We start from the raw sequence: 22,747 nt of genomic DNA on the forward strand, positions 1-22,747 counted from the left end.
GATTTGGCTGTTATTCCTCCTGAAGTTCTCATGGCCTCAGTTTCCTAAGCCACCAGTCCTTGGGGCACCCAGGTCCACCCCCGTCCTGCCYGACTCTCTGACCCTTTTCAGGCACCCAAAATATTATCTTTTTATCTGAGAGCTATCCACAATTAATATCTCCCTCTCCTGACCCAAGCCCTTCTTATCCATGCCCTTAGCCTCTCTTGTCCCAATATCAAAATCTTATCCCCCTCAACTTACCACCTACTCCTTCCAGTCTTTTCCCCTCTTTCCAGCCTCACCAACAGTCACCCCATCTCCCCACTCCAGGTTTTCTCATTCTTTTACACACCCAGCTTGACATGAATTACGGCCTCACTGAGACCTAATTCAAGGCTTTTTAGGATTTTTGCCATCCCAGGAATAAGGACCAGGTGTTTATGAGAGCTGGACCAGTCCTGCTGTGGGAATGGGAGAGGTAAAGATGGACCTGGGATGCAGAACCAGTAAAAGGGTCTTGGAAAAATGCTCCTGGGGCAGACAGGGTGGGAATGGGAACAGATTCTCCCCAGAAGCATCTGCTCCCCCTGCCACAATTGATACCATCCCAGATAAATTCCAGGTATTTCCCCGAGCAGAAGCAGCCTGACTGCCAGGACTCAGGTGTAGGCAGAGTAGGCAGCGGGCTGCCCAGGTAGCCACCTCCTTCACCTGTGCCAGACCTATGCACCCCTGCACCGCCACTCATGCTCCCCACTGCTGGCTGCCTCAGGCCCCAAGCTGCCCTGCCTGCCACTGCCTGCCGTGCTAGGCTCCTCTTCCTTCCTCCTCTTTCAGAGCTCTTAGAAACTTCCCCAGGCGGGATCAATTATGAGAGTCTGTGGGCAGCAAAAAGGAACTTGTCTGGGGAGAAGAGGGCTATGGTGGTTCTAGGCTGGGTTATAGTCCTCTATCTTTTTACTTCATACTAAGTTTACACTAGATTTATTAAAGATATCTCAAAGTTCATTTTTCTATGTTGCAAGTTCCTACGTTTCTAACATGGTCTATACATGAGTAGACCACAGTTTTAAAATTGCTTTATTCTAGAGCTTGAGGGTTTTAAGTTTTACATCTACAGTTCCCGCTCTTATTAATAGGCAAAAAGCTGCAACTTTCTATCCACAGAAGAGGGCAAAGAAAGGAAGGCACTCAGAGACACATGCCATGGTTGTGTTTTCTGTTAAGGAATTGTTTCTTGTGACAAAAGGCTGGTGATTCTGATCCAGCTCACCTATGGTACCTACACAAAGTTCAGGGATTTTCTGAAGTTCCAGGCCCAACTATATGGAGATTCTGCACGTCTGTACTGGTTTCCGTGTTCCTTGCCCGCATTATAGACACACCAGAGCCAGACTTCAAGGATGTCTATGGCAAACCATTGCACTTGAATTCCTGCTGAAGATGGTCTCCACTATTACTTCATTAAATTGTTTAAAAGCTTTAATTTAAATGTCAAAGGAAAAAAAAGAACATTTTATTTTACTCTTTCCTCAGGCATATTACATGAGTTAAAGAAAAGAGAGGGATACAGCATAAACAACTGATTTAACATAGGATGGGCAAAACCCCCATTTGCAGAGTTTTCTGGTTACGCTGACCTTAGTAGGTCTTACATTTATGCATGTATTCATAGATATATACACATCTTACAACTTTATTGTATTTTTATATTCCTGAACAGGTATTTATGGTAAAAAAATCTGATGTGACCTTAAAATATATCTGAAAAGAAAGTAAGATGTGACCCGCAACTCTTTTCCTGTGTAGTAAACAAGCCTGACTTGAGAGGGGTCAGATTCTTTGCATGCAGTCTGTATACAAACGCATTGCACAAACAGGAGCCTGTTTAAATAAGATGCAAGAGAGGAAGGATTTCTAACAAACCTGGCTGTGTTTCAGCTACAACAGGATCAGTGACAGCTGATGGTTTCCCAACACCAGCCTGGTTTGTTGCCCGCACACGGAACACATAGCTCACACCTTCTTTGAGGCCACCTATCTGGAGGAAGCAAACATAAGAACATGATCTGCTACAAGACACTGATATTAATTTCACACTTCTTACAGTATCAGTTTGGATGCTTGACAGTTATATTTTCTTTCTCTTTTGTTTTCCTCCTTTTCCAGTTGACAAATATTTTTTCCTCATGTTTTTTTGTTCAATTCCAGAGTGACGTGACTAATCTGTTTGGTTTGTTCCTTCCTTGTATGCATAGTTATCATTTAGACAGTCCCTTCTTTGGAAGGGAACATTATCATTGGAACAGGATGTTTTTAATTTATGTCTGCTGACCTCTGAAACAGTATAGTCTTTTACCGCACGTCAATTCTGGTGTTTAAAAAAAAATTCTTGGGGTAAAAGTGCTAGCCACACCAATTTATAAACAGGACACTCTTTGTTTAAATATAATGACTCCAGCAATCATAAACATCGCTTTAAAAATGTATGAAAGGATCACACCTTAAAGTGAATATCTTTCAAATGATCTGAAAAGCATAAAAATAGCAAACCTACTTCAAATGTATCTCTAGAACTGAGATACAGCTGATCCTTTGTTTAGAAGTCATTCCAAAAAATGATGTATCATAGCAGTGCAAAAAACCTGGGCTTAACTTGCAGTGAAATGTGAGTAGAGGGTACTTTATGTTAGAAAGAATCATCTGCCACATTATCACAACATCTTTTTTTTGTACTGTGATGCCTATCTTTCACTTTAGGCTAGAAAAAGCTAGGGATGTCTCCTATGTTATAAGAACAATATTTGGTTTTAGCATTGCTTGCTTTTATTTTTAGGTTTGTCATGCCAGATTTTTTTCCAAGTTACAGTCTTGTCTGACTGTACTAGCATTACATGGGTGTGTTCTAGGCACAACATAGCCTACTAAGCGTTTAATTATATGGAAATATGATCAAAACGCAATGGTATATCTAAGATTGACTTCCTCAAGGTTATACTGTTATACCTGTATTTGAATCTTAAACTATTGTACCTTCAAGAATCTCTTTTGAAGTGGCTTCTCATTGACACTTCTCCAATGTTCCTCCGTTGCTTCAGTTTCCTTTATATCAACATAATAACCAGCTATAGGACTACGACCAGTATAAACTGGTTCCTTCCACAATAAAACCAAAGAATCTTTCCTAATTTCTGTGCATGCAAGATCATGGGGTGGTCCTGAAAGGAAAGAATAAAAGTTAGAGTTGCAGTTACTAAATAAAGCCCAAAGGGGCTAATGCATAAGACTTCAAAAACCCAAACCAAACACTGCATTCTACATTCAGAGCTGATAAACAGGTGTGGTTCTACTGTATCAGATCTAGTCCAGATATAAATACAATCCATAATTATTAAAAAGACAAGCCCAACAAACAATTCCATTTTTTGAGATCTGGTATCTTGATCAAATATTCATGAACAAACAAAAATGACAAATAATCTCCAAAGTCAGAGAGATAAGTTAATTATTAAGCTAATATGCTGCTTCAAGGCCTGTTCTAAAGTCCACTGAAGTCAATGGAGGTTGTTTTCATTAATTTTGATGAGTGTTAAAAGGCCAGTGATCTGGCCTTGAAGTGATATGTTTAGACAAGGGTTACAGGGCCTCATTCTTCCCTTCTGTGTACCTTAGACAGGCATTTATGTCTGCAATTTAAACTGGGAAGCACAGTGGCAGACCGTACAGAAATCAAGCAGGAAAGATAAAGAAAACACAAGTTGTCTGTAAAATGTTACCAGTTAAATGGGGATTGTTTAATGCATCTGTATAAATGTACTAAATCACAGCAACAGAGATTTAAGTCTGGGTATGACTTCAACGCCCACTGATTCCTGAAAATTGAGGGCATTGAGAACTTAGGGTTTTGGCCACAGAGCACCCTGTGGCTGTGAGTAACCACATCGCTGTCAGTATCCTACCTGGTACAGCAATGGTCCATTCTTCACATTTGAAGGATTTACTGGGTAGGGAGGGTGTCCCAACCCCAGCCAGGTTAGCAGCAGCAACTTGGAACTGGTACACCATGTTTTCCTTCAGATTTTGAATCTGTGCAATCAACAAAATGACACTCAATAACTTTGGATTAAAGCTTCAGGAGGAAGCCACAATGCCAATTATTCAAAATATGAGCATGCTTTTAAATGAAATGTTTATTAAAATAATATATAAATTGACAACTATCTTGGCTTCCCTCTAATCAGTGGCAGAGTGTACATAAATTTTCTTAGCATGCTCAAATTATAAAACACTTTTCTTACTGACAGACTCTTTGGTAGTCAGGGAGGAAGCAGAGTATTGCTAAACAACAATTATATGAATCTGTCTCGTGATCCAGAGCAAGCTGGCGTAAGGCAAGAGTTGTCCTTGCATCAGGGTGAAAAACTTAGCACAGTCATTGCACTACTTTTGTATAGCAGCTCCACTAGTTTATAGCTAGCACTGCCCCTCTAAATTGGGTCAAGAACAAATCAGAGGACACAGCTGGCACAGACCTGGTTACAGCACCAGTGAGCACTGCAGCTAAGTCTACCAAGCCCAGTGGCAATGCCATTAGTTGTGAGGGCCTTACTTTTGAAAATTCAGGCTATGACTAGAGGAAAGAATCCACAGATGACGGTTGGTTATCTAAACTAATAGATAAGTTCACAAATAATGTAGTACAGAAGTTTAAATGAGTTTAACAAATAATTCAGTAGAAAATAGAGAGGGGTATGGGTGATAAATGTGTTTACCAGGAGGATCTACATATTACAGAAGGGCAGCAAAGGGTCAGACATTGCATTAAACCTATACACAACTCCTCTGCATCCTCTAAATATGAACAGGTACTTTTCATCACTTTGAGACATAAACCCTAACAACAAAGCAAATAGAACAATATAGTATTTCACTGCACTACAGAATTTGTGTAGCACCAGAAGCTGCAGTTTGCCTAATGTATTAACCAAAAGGCTTCTGAGGTCTCGGATAGTAGTGTAATAATGTCTATCACTTATAGCAAAGATTCTTAAAAAAATACAAGAATGACAAATATCTTTAGTGTGACTCTTAATATATGTATGATATTTGCATATGAGAAGACATAGCAGAAATATTTGCTGTGGATATAAAACTCTCTCAACAGTAATCTGTAAACTGAATTATAATTTCATCCTAATCTGTCTTTGAGATCTGTTTTGGAAATACTGTTTGCATAATTCTAGTATACCCAAAACAATARCAAAGGTTAACTTCTTACCCTGTATGCCCTCTCACTAACGGGCTTAATGTTGGCCTCCATCCATTTCCCAGGAACTCCACCAATTACTTCACGATAGTTCACATAGTAGCCAGTAATTTCAGTTCCACCAGTGACTTTGGGTTGTTTCCATCCCAATACCATTGAGTCACGAACACTCTCAAGTACTGTTATGTCATAAGGTGGAGATGGAGCAGCTGTTTCAACATGAATAACACATAAATAGGAAATAAATAGTATTTCATTAGTAAGACAGGCATTTGATTATTGTGTCCAGGTAGCCCCATTCTGCATTTTCTAATAAGGAAAATATCTCAGTGTGGTCAAGAAAAATTTTGCTGGAATAAGAAATGCAGGATAGAAGCTTCCATAAACCAAATGGAAAAAAAMAAACTACATTGGATTTAATTTTCAAGATCATTTGTCTTTTGAGAAGCAAGCTGATACATAGTGAAAAAATGTGTTGCAATTGCAGCGCTCATGTAAGTGATCAGGATTTACTTTAAAATCGTGAAAAATGAGGAACTAAAATTAACATTACAAGAAAAGTAAAAAATTGGTGATGCAATGATTTGTTTTCTTTTGCTGAAAGCAAACTCTTTCACACATACAGTATTTGTTTTAGTTCCTTTTTTATAGGCCCACRTTCTTCCCTTCCCAGAATGCAGGTTATCTGCTCATTCTTTTTTTTTTTTAATTTATACACTGTGCAAACATTATCATTGCACCCTTCATATAATCTTACCTTAATGGAAGGAAACATGATCACAGCTATTGTAGACTGATCAGATATGGAACATGTCTGTTACTGGAACTTACTTTAAAAAAAAAATTGSAGTATAATCCTCCTTTTTATTATGTTTTAACAATACAGAAATCATGAACTTCATCCCAAGAACTACACCCATTTTCTTCTAATGCCACTTCTATATCCAGTGGGGAAATATTTGCACATATCCAATACGTCATGTGCCAGTTAAGAGCTCTACTTATGACCTTGAAGTCCTGTTTTTGATGGAAATCCTACATCATATATATTTCCTTTTGTCTTTATTGTTTTATCTTAGTGCCAGCTGGCCCAAGGTGCCTGTAGTTTGTTTACTGTTCAGTGTTTTGCTCAAGCTTTTTGAGTCTCACTTCAGAAGCCTGGGGAGGAATTTAGTTCACTGGCCAGGTACCAGGGCTTAAATGAAACTCAAGCTCCATATTTCTTAGGCATGATGGGTGTTAAGGTGTTGACAACATAAAACATATTTTTTTGCATGTGCCTTCAACCTGATAGGTCTTCCTCATTACATATTACTGTCAAGTCAGAGATACAACACAATATTCACTAGCACTGCAACTTAGAAGATAAGCTGTAGCCTAGGCATAAATCAACAAAAGATCTTCTTGTATCTTAACACAACAGAAATTTTCATACTCACTATCATAATCAGATTTTGTTACCTTCATATATACATAATGCAGAGAGTAGGTACCCGAGAACAAATTACTGAAGTGATTTAGAAATCATACATTATTTTGGATACATTAATATGTAATCAAAGAAGCTATTAAATTAGTAAATGGATGTATATGCTTCACTGCCAATAGCCACTAGGTATGTGAAATGATCTCTGATACCATTACATGCATAATGATCTTAATGGAGAGCTGAGCATGTAATTAATGGCTCTGATGGAAAATGCGTTATCAGAGAAAATGTTCACTTGTGACATGGATGAGCAGAGGTTACATATGTCTGAAGTAAATGTACCAAAGCAGTGAAATCTATTTATTTTAGTAACTCTCACCTATATCTTTCTTCTCTTTCACCTTTTCCAGTGTCAAAGGATCCCCGGGTTGAGACTTACTTGCCTGCTTAGCAGCAACCTTTTGTGGTGCAGATGTGGTAGAATCCTTAGTCATTTCTCTCATGTAATTGTCTCCTGTGTCCCCCAGTTTGTCAGAGCTACTGGGTAGTGTCTGTCTATTAAATTTAGCACTGCATTTTAGCAAAGCATCTGTGTCAAAGATAGGCTGGGAGGACTCATGCATGCCTTCCCAACTAGTAGTGCGGTCTGTTAGTTCACCAGCTTTACCACTCAGTTCAGGACACACACCATGAAGCAATCCTCCCCCTATAATTGCCAGAAAACAGCAAAGACGTTGAATTAGAAGGCATTGTTTTTTCTTCATTTGCTCAACAGAATGAAGAAATGCACACAATGAACAATACAGGCAAAATATAACAAATCACATTTTTTATGAACAGAATGCTAAGCGTGGATTCACAAACATTTTAAATGTAAGGAATATCTCTCAACCTCCTCACAAGTAATGCTCTTTTAATACTGTCTATTTTTCAGAGCAGAAGAAATATGGAAAGTTAATAGTAATCTTCACTCGGTACATTTATTTTAGCATTAGATCTTCCAGATTGTATTTATGATCCTTTTAAAACGATATCATAAAATTGCCTTCAGGCCACATCTTTCTGCTCTAAGGTTGTGAGGTATGCGAGTTTGATACAAATGAGAGTGAGAGTGTTGCAGACATACAGTTTGCTCTAGTCCAATGATCTCATTAATCTTATGGATTAGTTCAGGCAATGGCAAACAGAAATAATTCATCAGCAAAGGGAGAACACACAGAGTTAGAAAAGGTTTACAAAAAAACATTGCAGCATTTATTGTTAGGTTGAGGTATGGAAACAGAGCTCTTTGGAATTGCCTTTATATAGGATGGTGCATATTAGAGATGATAAATACCACATTATGGAATCAGAATGGCATTCCATTTTCCAGGATAACTGTGAAGGGAACTTGGCAGTGCTCTCTTACAGTGGTTCACAAGAAACACCTGAAGAAGACTTGATGGTGAACAGTCTACAAAAGTGCAGTGACCATGAAAGTATGGCTGTGAGGCATTACATATGATCTACGGGTAAATCATTATTTGTGGACAGTATTGTAAAACCAAACAATTATTTACAAACAGTTGCTAAAAACATCTTTACTGTAAAAAAACATATTCAGCGTTGAACAGGGCAATAGGAAATAGCTTACCAATGGCTGCTTGCACTTCTATAGGCTCTGATTCCTGTGAAAATTCACTGAGTCCAGCTGCATTAACAGCTCTGACTCTGAAAATGTACTTCTCACCAGTGACGAGCCCATGGCAAATGAATCTAAAACAAACCAGTAAAAGAATACTTAGAAAGTATTATGAAGAAAATAAAAATCTTAAGCAAAAAAAAGCACTTATTCAATAAAATTTATTCTGGTTTCTGATAATTGAGGGTAAAACATGACATGAGCACTCAGATGATGGTAAGAGGATGCAGGATGTACCTAAGCACTTCATTCACACATAGAAGATGATGCCTAAAACCACGTCTCCTTAGCCATACCCTTTTTCACCTGTACCCATTCCCAACTAAGACTATAGAAGTTCATGTGTTCCTAGAGGGTCTATCTTCTGCTCAGTGCTGGAATACAAAATCCATACTTCCTAACAGAAACAATGCAAAAATCTGCAGAGATAAGATATATATATAATATATATATAATGTAATAATATGATGTGTGTGTGTGTGTGTATATGTATATTTAAAAGATATATTTGCTTATAGGATACCTTCATGACATAAGTAAAAGATACTTGGTTAGCACAAGTTCATATAATTAACTTTCAATCATAAATGAAAAATTACAGTGTTCACAAAAATTACAGTGCATTGTAAAACAGCAAAAAAAAAATTGTCACATTATTAACTTCACTTTCTTGCTTATAGATATGACACAATAATCTAAGTCACTCAAATTCTTCTATCAGAATAGTTTTTCTGTTGGATTACATTATGATTACACAAAAAAAATCATAAATTTTCTCCAGTGCCCACACTGAGAACACAAAATTTCCTAAGAAGAGAGAAAACACTTCTTTGGAAAATTTTCATTTTGGAAATTTCAACATTTCATTTCAAAACAAAATTTAATTTTCAATATGCATTTTGAATGTATTTTATTTCGTATTACTTTTACTTTGCCCTATTTCATAATGTCATACTCTGCACTACTAGTGCTGACATCATGCAGTGATGAACAAAGCAAAAATAAAATAGAAAACATAAAATATATTTCAAAAGCAAATTTTTTTTTGAAAAAGATTGAAATCCTGAATGAAATTTTCAGAGCAGAATTTTCATTGGCCATGCTACCAGACTTTTTCAAAGCACTTGCTTTTTGCTGGATGTGTACAGAACACAAGTTTCAAAACATCAAAATTTACTCAATAATGCAAACAATGAGCTACAGCTAATGCTTTGATTGATTCAACCAGAAAAGCCAATGGTTAACATACAGCTTGTACATGCCTGTATCGTACATTATATCCCATAGATAAAAAATGTGGTAATAGGAACCTAAGCAGTGTAATTACATAACAATATATAACAATTCAGAACAATATTTTTTGTTTCTGGGGGGATTAAAGATCACATTTTCAAATCTTGAAATAACCACAGAGCACTAAACTCTACCAACGTTTTATTTAACCACAGTATAAATCAGGAAAGTATGTGTGAAAGTGTATAATAATAAACACAGCATCTGCAATTATATGCACAAAAGAAGACTTAAATGAAATTGTCATGGGTGTGTTCAAGAGAGTGGATTTTTTAGGTGCTCTTGACACTTTCAGCATTTAAAATGCACTTCTAAACAACAAAATTGGTCCAACAACATTTAGCAGAGATGTATGTGTTGTAATAAGAGCTATCATGGATAGCAGTTACAAATAGCCATAATCAGTCATAACAAACAAGGGCTGCTTCTGGACTGACATCAGTACATTTGGGTTCAAGTTCTGCAATTATTCCTTTAGACTTTAAATCTGAAATCCTTACTCAAAGAAAACCCTCATTTGCCCACATCTGATTTAGCTTGCAAAGGTTTAAATCTGGATTAATTTTTCTGAGTAGAGAATAATTTCATGTCAGTAAGAAAAGCGAGCTCCACATGCAATATTTAAGAGTGTTCATTAATATCATAATTGCAAGTGAAGGAGCAATTAGCAACTAATATTGTTAGAATGATACAGTCCAAATTTCCTCCTGACATTCTGAATATACAGTTCCAGAAGTGTTTACAATAATCTTCCAGTTGAAGGACTTGGCTTCCAAACATTATGCAGTTTAGTTTTACACATTGTAAGTGCACTCATTCCTCACTGTACTGTTTTTCATCAAACTGATAGGCTGTACAATAGCTAGAACTAGTGAACTGTTTCTCTTTTCTTTCCTGCCAATGTCCACGTTTTTTCCCTATTGACTAATTGGTTCTTAATATAAGGCTGATTATATACTCCTTTTGAACAAGAATCACACTTTGAAATATGTCTTCATAGCGTCTTAGGAAATTCACCTTCTAAGAGTGATTACAGCCTTTTGGCTACCACAGAGCAATTACTACTACTACTACTACTACTACTACTACTACTACTACTACTACTACTACTATTACTACTACTACTACTACTGGCTGCAAAGCACATAAACAAGTAAATCGTAAAACCTGTGATCATAATTTCCACTCTTTTAAATCCATCACCTTGTGCCTTTCACTGGATTGTTGTTGCATGGTTCCCAACGACCAGATCCAACCACACTTGACTCAATGTAGTACCCAACCAGCTCCTTGGCATCTGGGGGTTCTGTCCAAGTGACAACAACTGAGGTATCTGTATTCCTAGTTGGCATAATACGGCCAGGAGCTTTGGGAATATCTGGGGAGGGAAACAGAAATAAATTAATGACCAACCAGTCAAAATTTACAAATAAAAAAATAAGGTTGATGTTCTATTCTTGATTATATTACCACAACACTCTTTTAACTCCACTGATCTCATGCTTCCTGATTTATACAAAATTTTACTTTTAAGTTTATAAACTCTTTGCTCGTTATATCTATATCACCAAGTAATCTGGCACAATAGGGTGGGATCAGTAGATTCAAGCTTTTTTTGGCACTGAGGTTCCTTGCATCTCCACTGCATACGTTCGGGGCATTGCATTGTTGAGGGCATTTCCTTCAGATTAGATTTAGTCTGTTCCCCTGCACTGAATGTCTCCACTAGAGATGTGATTTGGAGCTTTCTAAAGGGAAGAAGTGTTAGGTGCACATTGAAAGATTTTGTACAGCCCACAGAAAGAGTCAGAAACTACTGTCCCCTTTAAGTACTGAAATGAATCTAAAGTGTTTTTCGAGAAGAGCTCTGTTTTACTCTCCTCCTAATTCATGTACATCAAACTGTTCTGAGAACTGAACCAATATGAAGTAAACAGAGACAATCTGGGCATTTGGTTCAAATCTGTGTTACTGTTCCGAACCAAATTGCTAATGTAAACACAGCTACTGATGCTTTCCTTTGGTGTACATATTGGATTTTCTTCCAATAGAAATACTCTCTACATCCATATAAGTATTAAATTCTTCACTTTTGTTTAATTTGGCAAACAAGGAAGATTAAACTCTGAGATGTCTGGGGCTTATTTTCAGTAAAGACTCTAAGTAAAACAAAACATTTTTGTACTCCTTGAGTTTTAATTTTCTTTCACTATTTGCTGCCTTTGCAGTTCTTGGCATCATTATTTGCAGCTTAATTTCATTGGTTTTCATCTGTCATCTAACTACACATTACAGGTTCACCAATCCAAACCAACATTGTCTTAATTAAAAGGAGTAAATCATCAACTACTGTTCATACTTGAATTAGTTATTGGACAGCTGTATGTCTTCAGCAAGAACAATTACATCATAAACTGAAAAGATACCACAGAGGTTAATTTAATACATACGACCACACACTTACCAAGTTTGTCATCCACCACAGTAGCTTCAGTTGCTTCTGAAGGCTCACCAATTCCAGCTGAATTGCAACAGCGAACCCGGAAGCAGTAGGATTTGCCTTCAGCCAAATCAAAAACTGCAAAGCGAGGAGACTTGACAGGGATCTCTGTGTTCACTCTTTGCCAGTTCTCTGTGCCAGCAACACACTGCAATCAAACCCAGAAACCGCCTTCGGAACAAAACTCTTTGAAAGACAGAGTGAAGCTGAGGATCTAACCTGACAGGGCTTTCTACCTGGACTGCCAAACACATCTGCTATGGAGAACAGGCAGTCACATTCCTTTTTTTGGCTGCTCCACTGAATGTGTGGATTTCAAAGCTTATGATTCTGCCAGATGATCGCCTACTCCAGAAAACATACATACCAAGTTTACTGTTTTTATATACCAAAGCTAAACCTCTTTCCACACCTAGGATGTGCTGTTATTATTACTACAGTTCTGAATCGTACCCTAGAATTGCTTTCAAAAGAAGTTCTGCAGACATTCAACATCATCCAAAGAACAAAGCTCTAATATCACCACATTGCTTCTAGATGCTCTCATGCCACTCCTGAGAATCTTTTTGGAGTGGCTTCCAAAATTAGTAAGGATCTGGCCTTCATTTTCCAGAAAAAAAAAATAAGGAAGTGCATTTAATTTATGAATTGTATTTACTCCTGTGGCTAAAAGTTCTGCATATGATGGTCACTTATTCTATTAAGATGAGTGATAAATTTTTGTCTGTGCGTTTTATGTTAAAGATAATTTAAAATAATGGGTCCTTGCTTCAGAGGGAGTTCAATTTCTCATGAAAACATCTGAATATGTGACAGCAGTGCTGAGTATTCGGCATGCAATAGGTTATTAAAAAGCTTTCTTATAAGGAAACTCAAAATTCATATATTCATTCTCTCTAAGTCTGTTGCTAAGTGAAGTTCATTTATTTAGACCAGATTTCACAAGACATGAAAAACATGTAATGTTAAGATATTTATGTCTCCCAGGATGACATTGATATGGAAAAGTTTGATATGGAAGTTTGTGGGAGCCATGAGATGCTAGTAAAAAAGGTGGTAGTGAAGAATATTCTAGACTAGCAGCCATATGAAGAAGGCTCAGAAAAGCAGGACACTGAAATTAAAACTGATTCTGTTCTAGAAAAGAAATTTTGTGTTGGCTTTGCTGAGCAGGTGAAGTAAATGGAGTAGAGGATAAATATGAAAAGGCAGTTCAAGAAGAAAGACTTGATGCCAAGAAACTCTCTGGAAGAATGCCTCCATACAAAATGTTAGTCTGTCCCGCAAGACAAGCTTCATTTATTCAAAAGATGTATATATAAGTGCGACTTTGCCCTGTGCTTTCTCATCATAGAGTTTGTCAGCCTATCTACCCTATGGCAGGCCTAAGACACAATTCAAGGAAGGATATTAGTGTGAGACACATTCTGCATGCACTTTCAGATTTCCCTTCTTTCTTTTCTTCCTAGTTCATCGTAATCTAAAGTGAGAGTCATCTTGATGAAGTGTACAAGTTCTAGTCCTAGTCCTAGCTTGAAAGTCTCATCAGGTTATGAACTTTTGCTTAAGAAAGACTGGAAGAGATGGCAAAGCAAATGTGAAAGACTGCCGTTACATGATTATGATTTTCTCTGATTTTACCTTTTCCACAAAGTACATAATACCCTCATGGCCCCGCTGTCCAGGAGGTTTCCAGCTAAGTACAACATAGTTCTTGGTGGCTTCAATAACTTGGAGGTCTGTAGGTGGACCAGGAATAACACCCTCTGAAGAACAGGGGAGAAAAGTAGGAAAAGGGGTTGGGTTTTAATTCCTTCATATTTGTGTCAGAATTAGTCCTATAATTTCACTGTAATTAAAGTATAGAACAACTATTCATATGCCTTGGCATCTGKTTTTTTTTTAATAATTGTAGAGTTAGAAGTCATCTCTGTACTAGGTTTAATTTTTTTTTTTTTTTTAACTGTAAGCATGTTTGTTTATTTGGTCCTGAATAGTGAAACATCACCTTGACAACTAAGTTTGGAGTTGTTAAAGGTCAAGTGACTCTAAGAACAACAAACTTTGGGTGTGTGCCAAAGCCCACCAAATTCATTGGGAGTTTTCCTAGTTTTTTCACATCAGCTTCACATCAGATTTTTGCAGGCAAAGGGCTGTGTTTACCTGCAGGTTCTTCCTCAGTGACAATAATCTGTCCAGTCCAGGGAGCCGAAGGGTGACCTGAAACAGRTGTCAGAGATATCACAGAAATGAGAGACATCAGGAACGGTTCAAGTAACTAGAAAACTGACTCTTTTGTGGTTCAAAACTAACACATGAGCTCCATTGTCAGTCTCTGCTGTGACTGTTGCTCATGTAGAGATACCCAGGCTAGTTTTAGGGTGACTAGGTTGAATATTGAGAACAGTTCAGCAATCAATATAGCTAGAAAAATTTGACCCATTGAGATATATATTCTTTGCTGAAATGTCACTGAAATCACTTAGGTCACAGAAACAAGTATTCAGCTTACTCAATTCATGATTTTTAGAAAACCAACTTAAACTTTATTTTCTGTACTCTATTAATGTTTAACAGCTCACTCATCAGAAGAAGTGTCAAATTCCTGCAGGCTGGTCTTTGTCTCTGTTTTATCCCAGTTTTCCTCACATTACCAATTTTCAAAACATGGGTCATAGTCACAAACAGAAATTACGCAGCATGACTCAACATATGATATCGACTTGATATGATTCGGGTGGCTCTCTCAGGGTGCCTTATGTAATTAGGATGTAAAATCCCAGAATTATCACAGTTTTATGCTGAGCTATTAACTCAGGTCAGGGCACTTTCAGAGATAATTTTTGCAACTGCTGTTCTCCTCCTCCACATGCTTGCACCTTACGCTGGCTGATCTGTTTTATAAATGCTAACAGAGAGGGAGAAGGTGGGGAGAAAAGCAGATCATGAGGGAGAAGATATATGAATGGGAATAGGCCACCAAGATCAGGCTTCCTCTTCTGAGACAGCTTCCACATTTCTCACTAAATCGAAAAGCTCTGTGGCTTTGCATGCAGTTTAAGCAAAGAATCTCTTCACATCTGACCATTTTAAATTGTCAAACTGCAGAACTGAGTAGAAATAATTAGATTTTAGACATATGTTTTTGGCATATGGGTAGACAGGGATTTTGAAGTAACCTTTTAGTTAAAATTCTCACCAAAGCCTTTTTTCTGGGATGTTGCCAGGTCACAGGAAAAAAAGTCCTTGGCTTGCAAAATGCTAACTTTAAAGTAGAGAGCTTGGGATGAATTCTCTGTTGGACTGCCCCAGCATTTTATAGTTTATTGCAAGGCTTGGATCGTCACATGAGGACAGAATCAGTCACCCTTGTCTGTGGCACAGAGAGAGACTATTCACAGAATCTGCTCAGCTGTTTTGTTATTTGAACAAAAGCAACTCTCTCCAGGCAATTTAACTCTCCTGCGCTTTTCCCTGTCTTCCTGCAAGCACGGAGTGCAGCACTGTAGTCAGCAAAAGACATCTGGGCAGCAGAGCATGCTTTGTGCAAAGAGCACTGAGATGATTTCTTCTTGGCAAACCTATCTCCAAAGATTATTTTGTTTTGGTATTGCTCCCTCTAGTGGGATTTCGAAGGCTTATGAGTAAACAGTCATACATTTTTCCACCAGTTACTATTTCTCAAACCTTCCAGGCAACATGTAAAAAAAAACCCCTTACTTCTAAGCCTGGCTCTGTCAGCAGGATCCAGTGCAGCCACAGGCTCTGACACCCGGGACGGTAGGCTAACGCCAGCTTTGTTCACAGCTCGGACTCGGAAAATATAGGAGCGGCCTTCTATCAGGCCCGTGACAGGAAAACGAGCAAACTTCACTGGAGTCTCATTGCACTGGGTCCAGTGGGTGGTGCCAACCTCACATCTGAAAAATACAAACAGCAAGAGTAGTACTGGGAAGGAAAAAATGCACTCAGGGTACCACCCCCTTACAGTTTCACCATCTGTTCACATTCAGTGGCTTGATCATACCAGTTTCTGCAGCAGTGTTATATACTGGTGACATCAAAGCAGCTGCATGAAGGGGTCAGGGCTGAAGCACCATCTGGGAATGCGCTAAATCCCTTGCAGCTGAGCTCCTTCTTGCCTGAACTGAGAAAGAAACCTAAAGCTATTCATGAACAGAACTCACTTCACTGTTTAAACCCTTCAAAGTATGCTCCAGGATCTTTAGGGAGCATCAGTTTTAGCACGCTTCAAGGGACATGAAATACATGTAGTCTTTGCAGTCTCCAGAAGCCAGCTAGATCATCTTACTTGCACAGTGCTCAGTGGGTTGCTTTGCTGTGCATCCAGCAAAATAATAGGCTTCACGGGGCATGGAAAGCCCTGTCGCGAGTTCAGTGGCCAACCCAGCACCTAGATGGTTGTGAATACGGTTAAAATGGGGTACTCGGCCAGACCCCACTTCAAATGCCATTTGGGCTGCCCAGGGAGACTGAGGTGTGGCCAGAGACACTGCAGAAGTGGGGGTGGTAGGTGTCCCACTGCTGATAAGCCTCACACATGGCAAGAGGCTGGTTTTTGGCTGGAGGAAGAGAAAACCAGCAGCAGGGACAGCAGAGACTTCTGTTTAGAGAAGCAGAAGGAGCCATTGTAGGTGGCTTCTCAGTGCCTAGGAACTTGGTCAACAGAAATACGAAGTAGCAGCTCAGGAAAGACTTTTTATTGCTTCCAAGATATTTATTGAAGTGAATGTTACAGTGTCTACTCAGATTTCTTAGTACATCTTAGCCTTCACTTTCTGAGAAATGTTATTGTCTCAGTAAGGGTGAGTTTGTGGTTCAGATACCTGGCTTGGGGCTAAGGATGCCCGAGTTTTGGTTTTAGCTTTAGCAGACTGTATACATCACTTTGAGCAACTCAGTCACACTCCTAGGCAGTTAGATACTAGCCTAGCTGAAAACTTGAGTGCCTAAATATCTTTGGTAGTATTTGATCCTTTGTATGTTCTTTAATGGATTTCTTCTTCACAATGTTCTCTGAGGAAGGTAAGTGCTATCAAGACTGTCTCAGTAACTGATGCACAGATAGAATTTGAGATTTGCCAGAGGTCGTGTGGGAAAATCTGTAATAGCCCAGAGACTAGTAACAGATAATATCTTCTTGAGTCTTACACTAGAAAGTGTACTGGTTTTGGTAGGTGGATCTAAAGGTGTATTGCAGCTCAAACAATACAAAAGTTGTGTTCAGTATTGTAGAAACAAAGAAGGGGATGGACCTTGCCCCAAAGAGCCCACAAGACAAGCTGTTGTTGCTGCAGGGGTAAAGAGTATGACAAATAAATATTCTGAGGAGGAAAGTAACCTAGGTCATGCAGGGAAATATGCACCACATGCCAGATTTGTATCAGTATTAACATGACAGAAAATGGGCATTTGATGCTGGGTAGTTTATACCAAATGACAGCAACAGACCTGCGCTTTTGTAACATGCTGGAGAACAGTAATGAAGCTTTGAATTTAGGGGCAAACATAGATTAAAGGATGTGAACACAGGAGAACAAGCAGAATGCCATTTGTCTTGCAGTTACTTTCAGTGCTAACAYCCCTCAACAGCTAGTTTTAAAATGAGATATTATTTTTTAGAGTCTAGTTCTGTCGTCTGTTTAGGTTTTTCTTAATGAATGTCAACGACCCACAGCACAGACCTAGCGCAGCTTAGTCACAACAGCAACTGATACTCCAGAATTATCAAACCGGGGAAATTATATTTGAATTGAATGTATGATGTTAAATTTGTTTCACAAAACAATTCCATCATTATATATGTGTGTGTATATATATATATGTATGTATGTATGTATATTTTATATATATATGTATCTTTTACACGCAGCTGAATAGGCCCACAGGAATTCCATATTAGTAACGATGTATTTTTTTACTGAAATTTGAAACAAATATTACCAGCTCTGAAAACTTTGCTGTGAGTCTCAAGATACTGGCTGAATTTCTTAAATCCCCAGCTTCTGGAACCCTGCCATTGTGTGACACATTCAGTTTTTGTATTTATAAAAATTATTTCCAATTCTTATTGTGGCAGAGAAAAACATATAAATATGATTTGAATGAAGCTTGTGAACCTAAGAGCTCAAAAACCAACAGTATATAAAAAGAATTCATCTCCCTTTGAGATGGTATTTTGCTTTCTGATACATGGTAACAATTTGGGAAGATGAGAGGTAACACTTGTACAGAAAGAAGCACAGACTGCCTGATGAAGGAGTGGATCCTGTACCAAACACTGCGAAGTCTCTCAAGCCTCAAAGAAATCAGTGAGAGCTGAACTATGTAGCTTCTCACAGAACCATTTCTATATAGTCAAATGAAGCAGTGAGGCAAGGAAAGTTAGATCAGGCCCAGCCAGAATCTAAAACAAACAAAAAAAATTTTTCTCTGACAATAAGAGGGAAAAAAAATGACTATTTTATCTCATGTTTTTAAATGTGTCTTTAGGTTTTGGATTTACAATGCTCAGCAATATGAATTTTCGAATTTGGCATGCTCACTGACCTATCAATGAAATATCCAAGGATGGGGTTTCCTCCATCAACAGCTGGCTGCTTCCAGGAAACAATGACATAATCTTTGTTGGCATCTAAGCACTGCACATCCAGTGGTGCGCCAGGGGCTCCTGGGATTTCAGCATCAGCATCTATCAGGATGGAGACATGCATTTCCAAATGTGAACCACAGTTCTTTCATAATTACTCTTTAAGGACCAAACTCTGTTCCCACTGAGCCAAAAAGTTTCTGGCTTCAGAAAGTGTTTGTTTTTATATCATCAGTGTTATTCTAGGTTTTGTTTTTCTCTTCTCAACATTTACAAATGCTTAATAGGTTACAGCATATTGTAAATGTAATTGATTAGGCATTTGAAATAAAATCAGAAACATGCATTTTGATTAGGTAGCTGCCAGAGATATAGCTGAAGCAAAACTTTTGCTGACTATATATTTACCTGCTATTCTAGTTAGGAGAACAGGCTGACATTTTGCCTTGTAGCCAGGCAATAGCTCAGTCAAAATTATTCAATCATTGGATATACAACACTGCAGTCTTCAAAGAAATGCATTTCACTTTTGTAATTTAACTGCTATATACTTCCATGAAAATACTGATTGATAAAATATTGCTAAAACTCAGACCCCTCACCATATGTCATCTGACCACAGACAGAGTCAAAACCTCTTCTTCTCAAATCTTTTTTTTTTTTTTAAACAAGGGCATCCTCTGAAATAACCAACTTTCTTAAACTACTGTTTGCTGGATACTCAGCAATAGAACAAAGATACCTTCTGAAGAAAATACCAATCTAAACAAATAATCTGAATCTAAACTGAGATGAATTGATAGATGGAGTCCACAGTGAAACTGAATTTTCAGTCAAGCTAGATTTTGGTTGCTATTAGAAAATTCTGAATAGTGTTTTATTCAAAAGGTGAATTAAATGGGTATTCCATATCTTCCATATCTGCACAATCCATTATTGTTTGGTCTTGGTTAGATATGAACTGAAAAGATATCTAAACCTTTTGAAATTGAATTATATTAAACATACATTAGCATTTTAGAATATGAACTACATAAAGATAAACATATTTTTCCTTTCAAACATTTATTGCAAATCTGGGGCCCCTGGTGTCAAAGGGCCTTGACTCCAGCATCTGCTCTGGACAAATCTTATCTAAAACTTTAAAAAACAGAGCATAGTGCCTGGCACAGGGGAATGATATTGTTTACACAGTCAGACTCTGATTTGTGAGATGGGGTAGTATTCTTGTAGGGAAAAATAGCCCTTGCAAGAAGGTTATATGAAAGGCTTTCAAAAAAGAGAGATTGTTTCCCTACAGATGAACATCAATTTGTACAATTACATGTGGCATTTTCCAAGCCCTGTTGTGAGCTACTTCAAAAGAAGGTCTGTATTAGACAAGAAAGAGACACATACTTGGAGGAAAATGATGTTTTGGTAGTAAACATTATTCTTACACTCCATCTAAAACCCAGACCTTTTAAAATGTTTGATGTTTCTGGGTATTGCAGCATTTTCTATTATAATATACAGTAATTCCTAGTTTTTATGCTCTTGGATTTCAGAAGAAATGCCCTACAAGCTTATTTAACATGCTTAATTAAATAAAAAAGTGGTCTTCAGAAAAATCACTTTACTCTCCTACAGGCATGGTAGCATCACATGGAGCTTTTGAAGCCATGCCAAAGTTATTGAGTCTTGGTTCGAATTACTGCTAACTAGGTATATTTTCAAAAATTTTAATTCACAAAGTAAGCAAGCCATTTAACATAAAATAATAAAATACAATATATCTTCAATGATCTCTATACAAAAGGCTTTAATTGCCCATATTTACCACTTGACAGAACATGAGACACCACAGTTTCTTTCCAAGACAGACTGGGAAATAACTGTGGCAATCAACATGGCTCACTGGCTTCAGGGGGGCTAGAATTTTATCCCTGTCTGCTTGCTGACAAATGCTGACTTGTAGCCATGGCAGAAAAGTAACAAATCTCTCTGCAAGTCTGTCTGAAGGCCTAACATTATTAGCCCGATTAGTGTGCTGCACCCCACTCACTTCAATCAATACAAAAGGATTCCTGCATGCCACAGAAGGACAACTACTTGTATTTAAATACTGTAGCTAGCTAGCTGTTTGCAGCAACTGTGTGTACATGCCAAGAAAAGCAGTGAAGAATATATTAACCCACTGAGACTGCAGGGAGCATWTAAGCAAAAGAGTGAGAATATAATTAATCTAATTAGAAATTGGCAAATGCACCAAATAGAAGATACTCTTGTGAAAGGGACAAGAGGTTCACAGTCAGTTCATACCTGTATCACCAGAAGATGTAATAGGAACACAACCAATAATTTATTTATTGGCAGCACAATTTAAAACAAAGCAAAAAAGAGAAGTCCTATTTTTTCTTTGTGCTACATAGTCACCAATGCACATTTCTGTGGACTCTTTCTTCAACTCATGAAAACATCTGCTTCAGTCATGTTTCTGAGCAGGCTGTTATCTACATCTCACACAGTTCTGCTGGACTTGGTAAAGCAATGCCATTCTGGGCATGTTCTAAGAGCCAAGAATATCCAGTGTCTTTTGAATTAACATTACATGCTTCAGCTGCTTTTAGCAGGTGGGACAGATACAGAATCAGTACATAACCTGATATCCAAGGTTCTTCTTAAAGATATATTCTCTCTAAAAGAAATTTGAGGAAGTGTTTCATGGTGCAAGCAAATAAAACACAGGGAAATAACATTTTAATCCTACACTTAAATTACTGCGTCAGCCTTGCTGCTTTACTTCACTGTATCTCAGAATCACAGAACAGTTTTCAGATTGGAAGGCACCTCTGGAGGTCATCTAGTCCAGCTCCCTGCTCAAAGCAGGATCAACTAGAGCAGGCTACTCAGGACTATGTCCAGCTGAGTTTTGAATATCTCCACAAAGATGGAGACTCCGCAACCTCTCTGGGTGTCCACCAGGACCCCTGTGTCATTTTCCGCCATGCTGCTTTCCAGCCCATTGACCCCAGCCTGTACTGGTGCATGGGGCTATTCCTCCCCTGGTGCAGGACTTTGCATTTCCCTTCCATCGTATTTTTTCCTGTATTGTGCATATGAAAGAATCCCTCAAACAGTGCACAAAATCTTGATCAAAGCAGCGGGGTTTAGCTAGCGATAGGATGGTTACAAAAATGCATTTTAAAGTTATTAGGTAGATTTTTCCTCTTTATGATTCATGTTTAGTGTTGCTCACAGGCTGAAATTGTGAAAGGGATGTGACATTACACCAATACCCTAAATTTCCTGCTCAGAATGTCAATATGGTTTAGAAGTCTTCCAACATCTGTCTCCCAAACTTCAGATATGCATACAATTTTTCCAAAGATAACAAGTGGAAGTTATAATGCTAGAAAATAACTATTATTAGAAAATAATTATTCTCTTTTTATTGGATAAAAAAGCCTTTAAAATAACTGAGACTGATTTTGCCTGCATGTTTTCCTCGTTTCTCTAGTGAGTCTGTTTGGTTCATAAGACAGTATCCTACCTCGAACAAAGACATAACCGCTGTACTCTTCATAGTAGTCTCCCATCACCACACGTAGAGTGTAAAGACCTTCGTCTTCCTTGTTTGCATGAGTCAGTGTTAATGTAGCTCGCTCCCCGCTCCAATGCATCTGGACCCATTTGGATGGTGTAATAAGTACACCTAGAAAATAGAGAATTTTATGATGAGAACTAGCTGAATCTACTAAGGAATAGATTAGAATTACAGTGAATAGATTGGAATAGATTGGAATTACAGAAGAGTCCATGCAACTTTCTATTTTCAAAGACAATCATACTTAATTCTGCTCTCATGCCAATTTTGTCTTCATTTGCAAAGTCTAACTTCAGAAAGCAATAGTTTTTTATCCACTGTTGTACAACAGCTTTGTGCAATTACTTAAAAAATGTCTTAGCATATGAATAAACAGTAAAAGCTATGTGGGCTATATAAT

At 37.9% G+C, this 22,747-nt stretch overlaps 1 protein-coding gene across 1 annotated transcript in view; it reads right to left on the bottom strand.

The window, feature by feature from the left end:
* Positions 1-22,747, bottom strand: part of MYOM1 (myomesin 1) — a 77,047-nt gene that overhangs the window by 30,461 nt on the left and 23,839 nt on the right. Inside the window, exons 9-21 of the mRNA XM_026070574.1 lie at positions 22,294-22,455; positions 18,722-18,863; positions 15,872-16,071; positions 14,315-14,371; positions 13,793-13,917; positions 12,116-12,299; positions 10,855-11,029; positions 8,311-8,432; positions 7,366-7,383; positions 5,261-5,457; positions 3,942-4,068; positions 3,016-3,200; positions 1,909-2,023 (exon numbers count right to left, since the gene is read on the bottom strand). Coding sequence (XP_025926359.1) covers positions 1,909-2,023; positions 3,016-3,200; positions 3,942-4,068; positions 5,261-5,457; positions 7,366-7,383; positions 8,311-8,432; positions 10,855-11,029; positions 12,116-12,299; positions 13,793-13,917; positions 14,315-14,371; positions 15,872-16,071; positions 18,722-18,863; positions 22,294-22,455 — 1,809 coding nt within the window. The remainder of the gene's footprint in view (positions 1-1,908; positions 2,024-3,015; positions 3,201-3,941; positions 4,069-5,260; positions 5,458-7,365; positions 7,384-8,310; positions 8,433-10,854; positions 11,030-12,115; positions 12,300-13,792; positions 13,918-14,314; positions 14,372-15,871; positions 16,072-18,721; positions 18,864-22,293; positions 22,456-22,747) is intronic.

This window comes from Apteryx rowi, unplaced genomic scaffold (assembly GCF_003343035.1).
Source record: "Apteryx rowi isolate R43461 unplaced genomic scaffold, aptRow1 scaffold_312, whole genome shotgun sequence".
Taxonomy (NCBI): domain Eukaryota; kingdom Metazoa; phylum Chordata; class Aves; order Apterygiformes; family Apterygidae; genus Apteryx; species Apteryx rowi.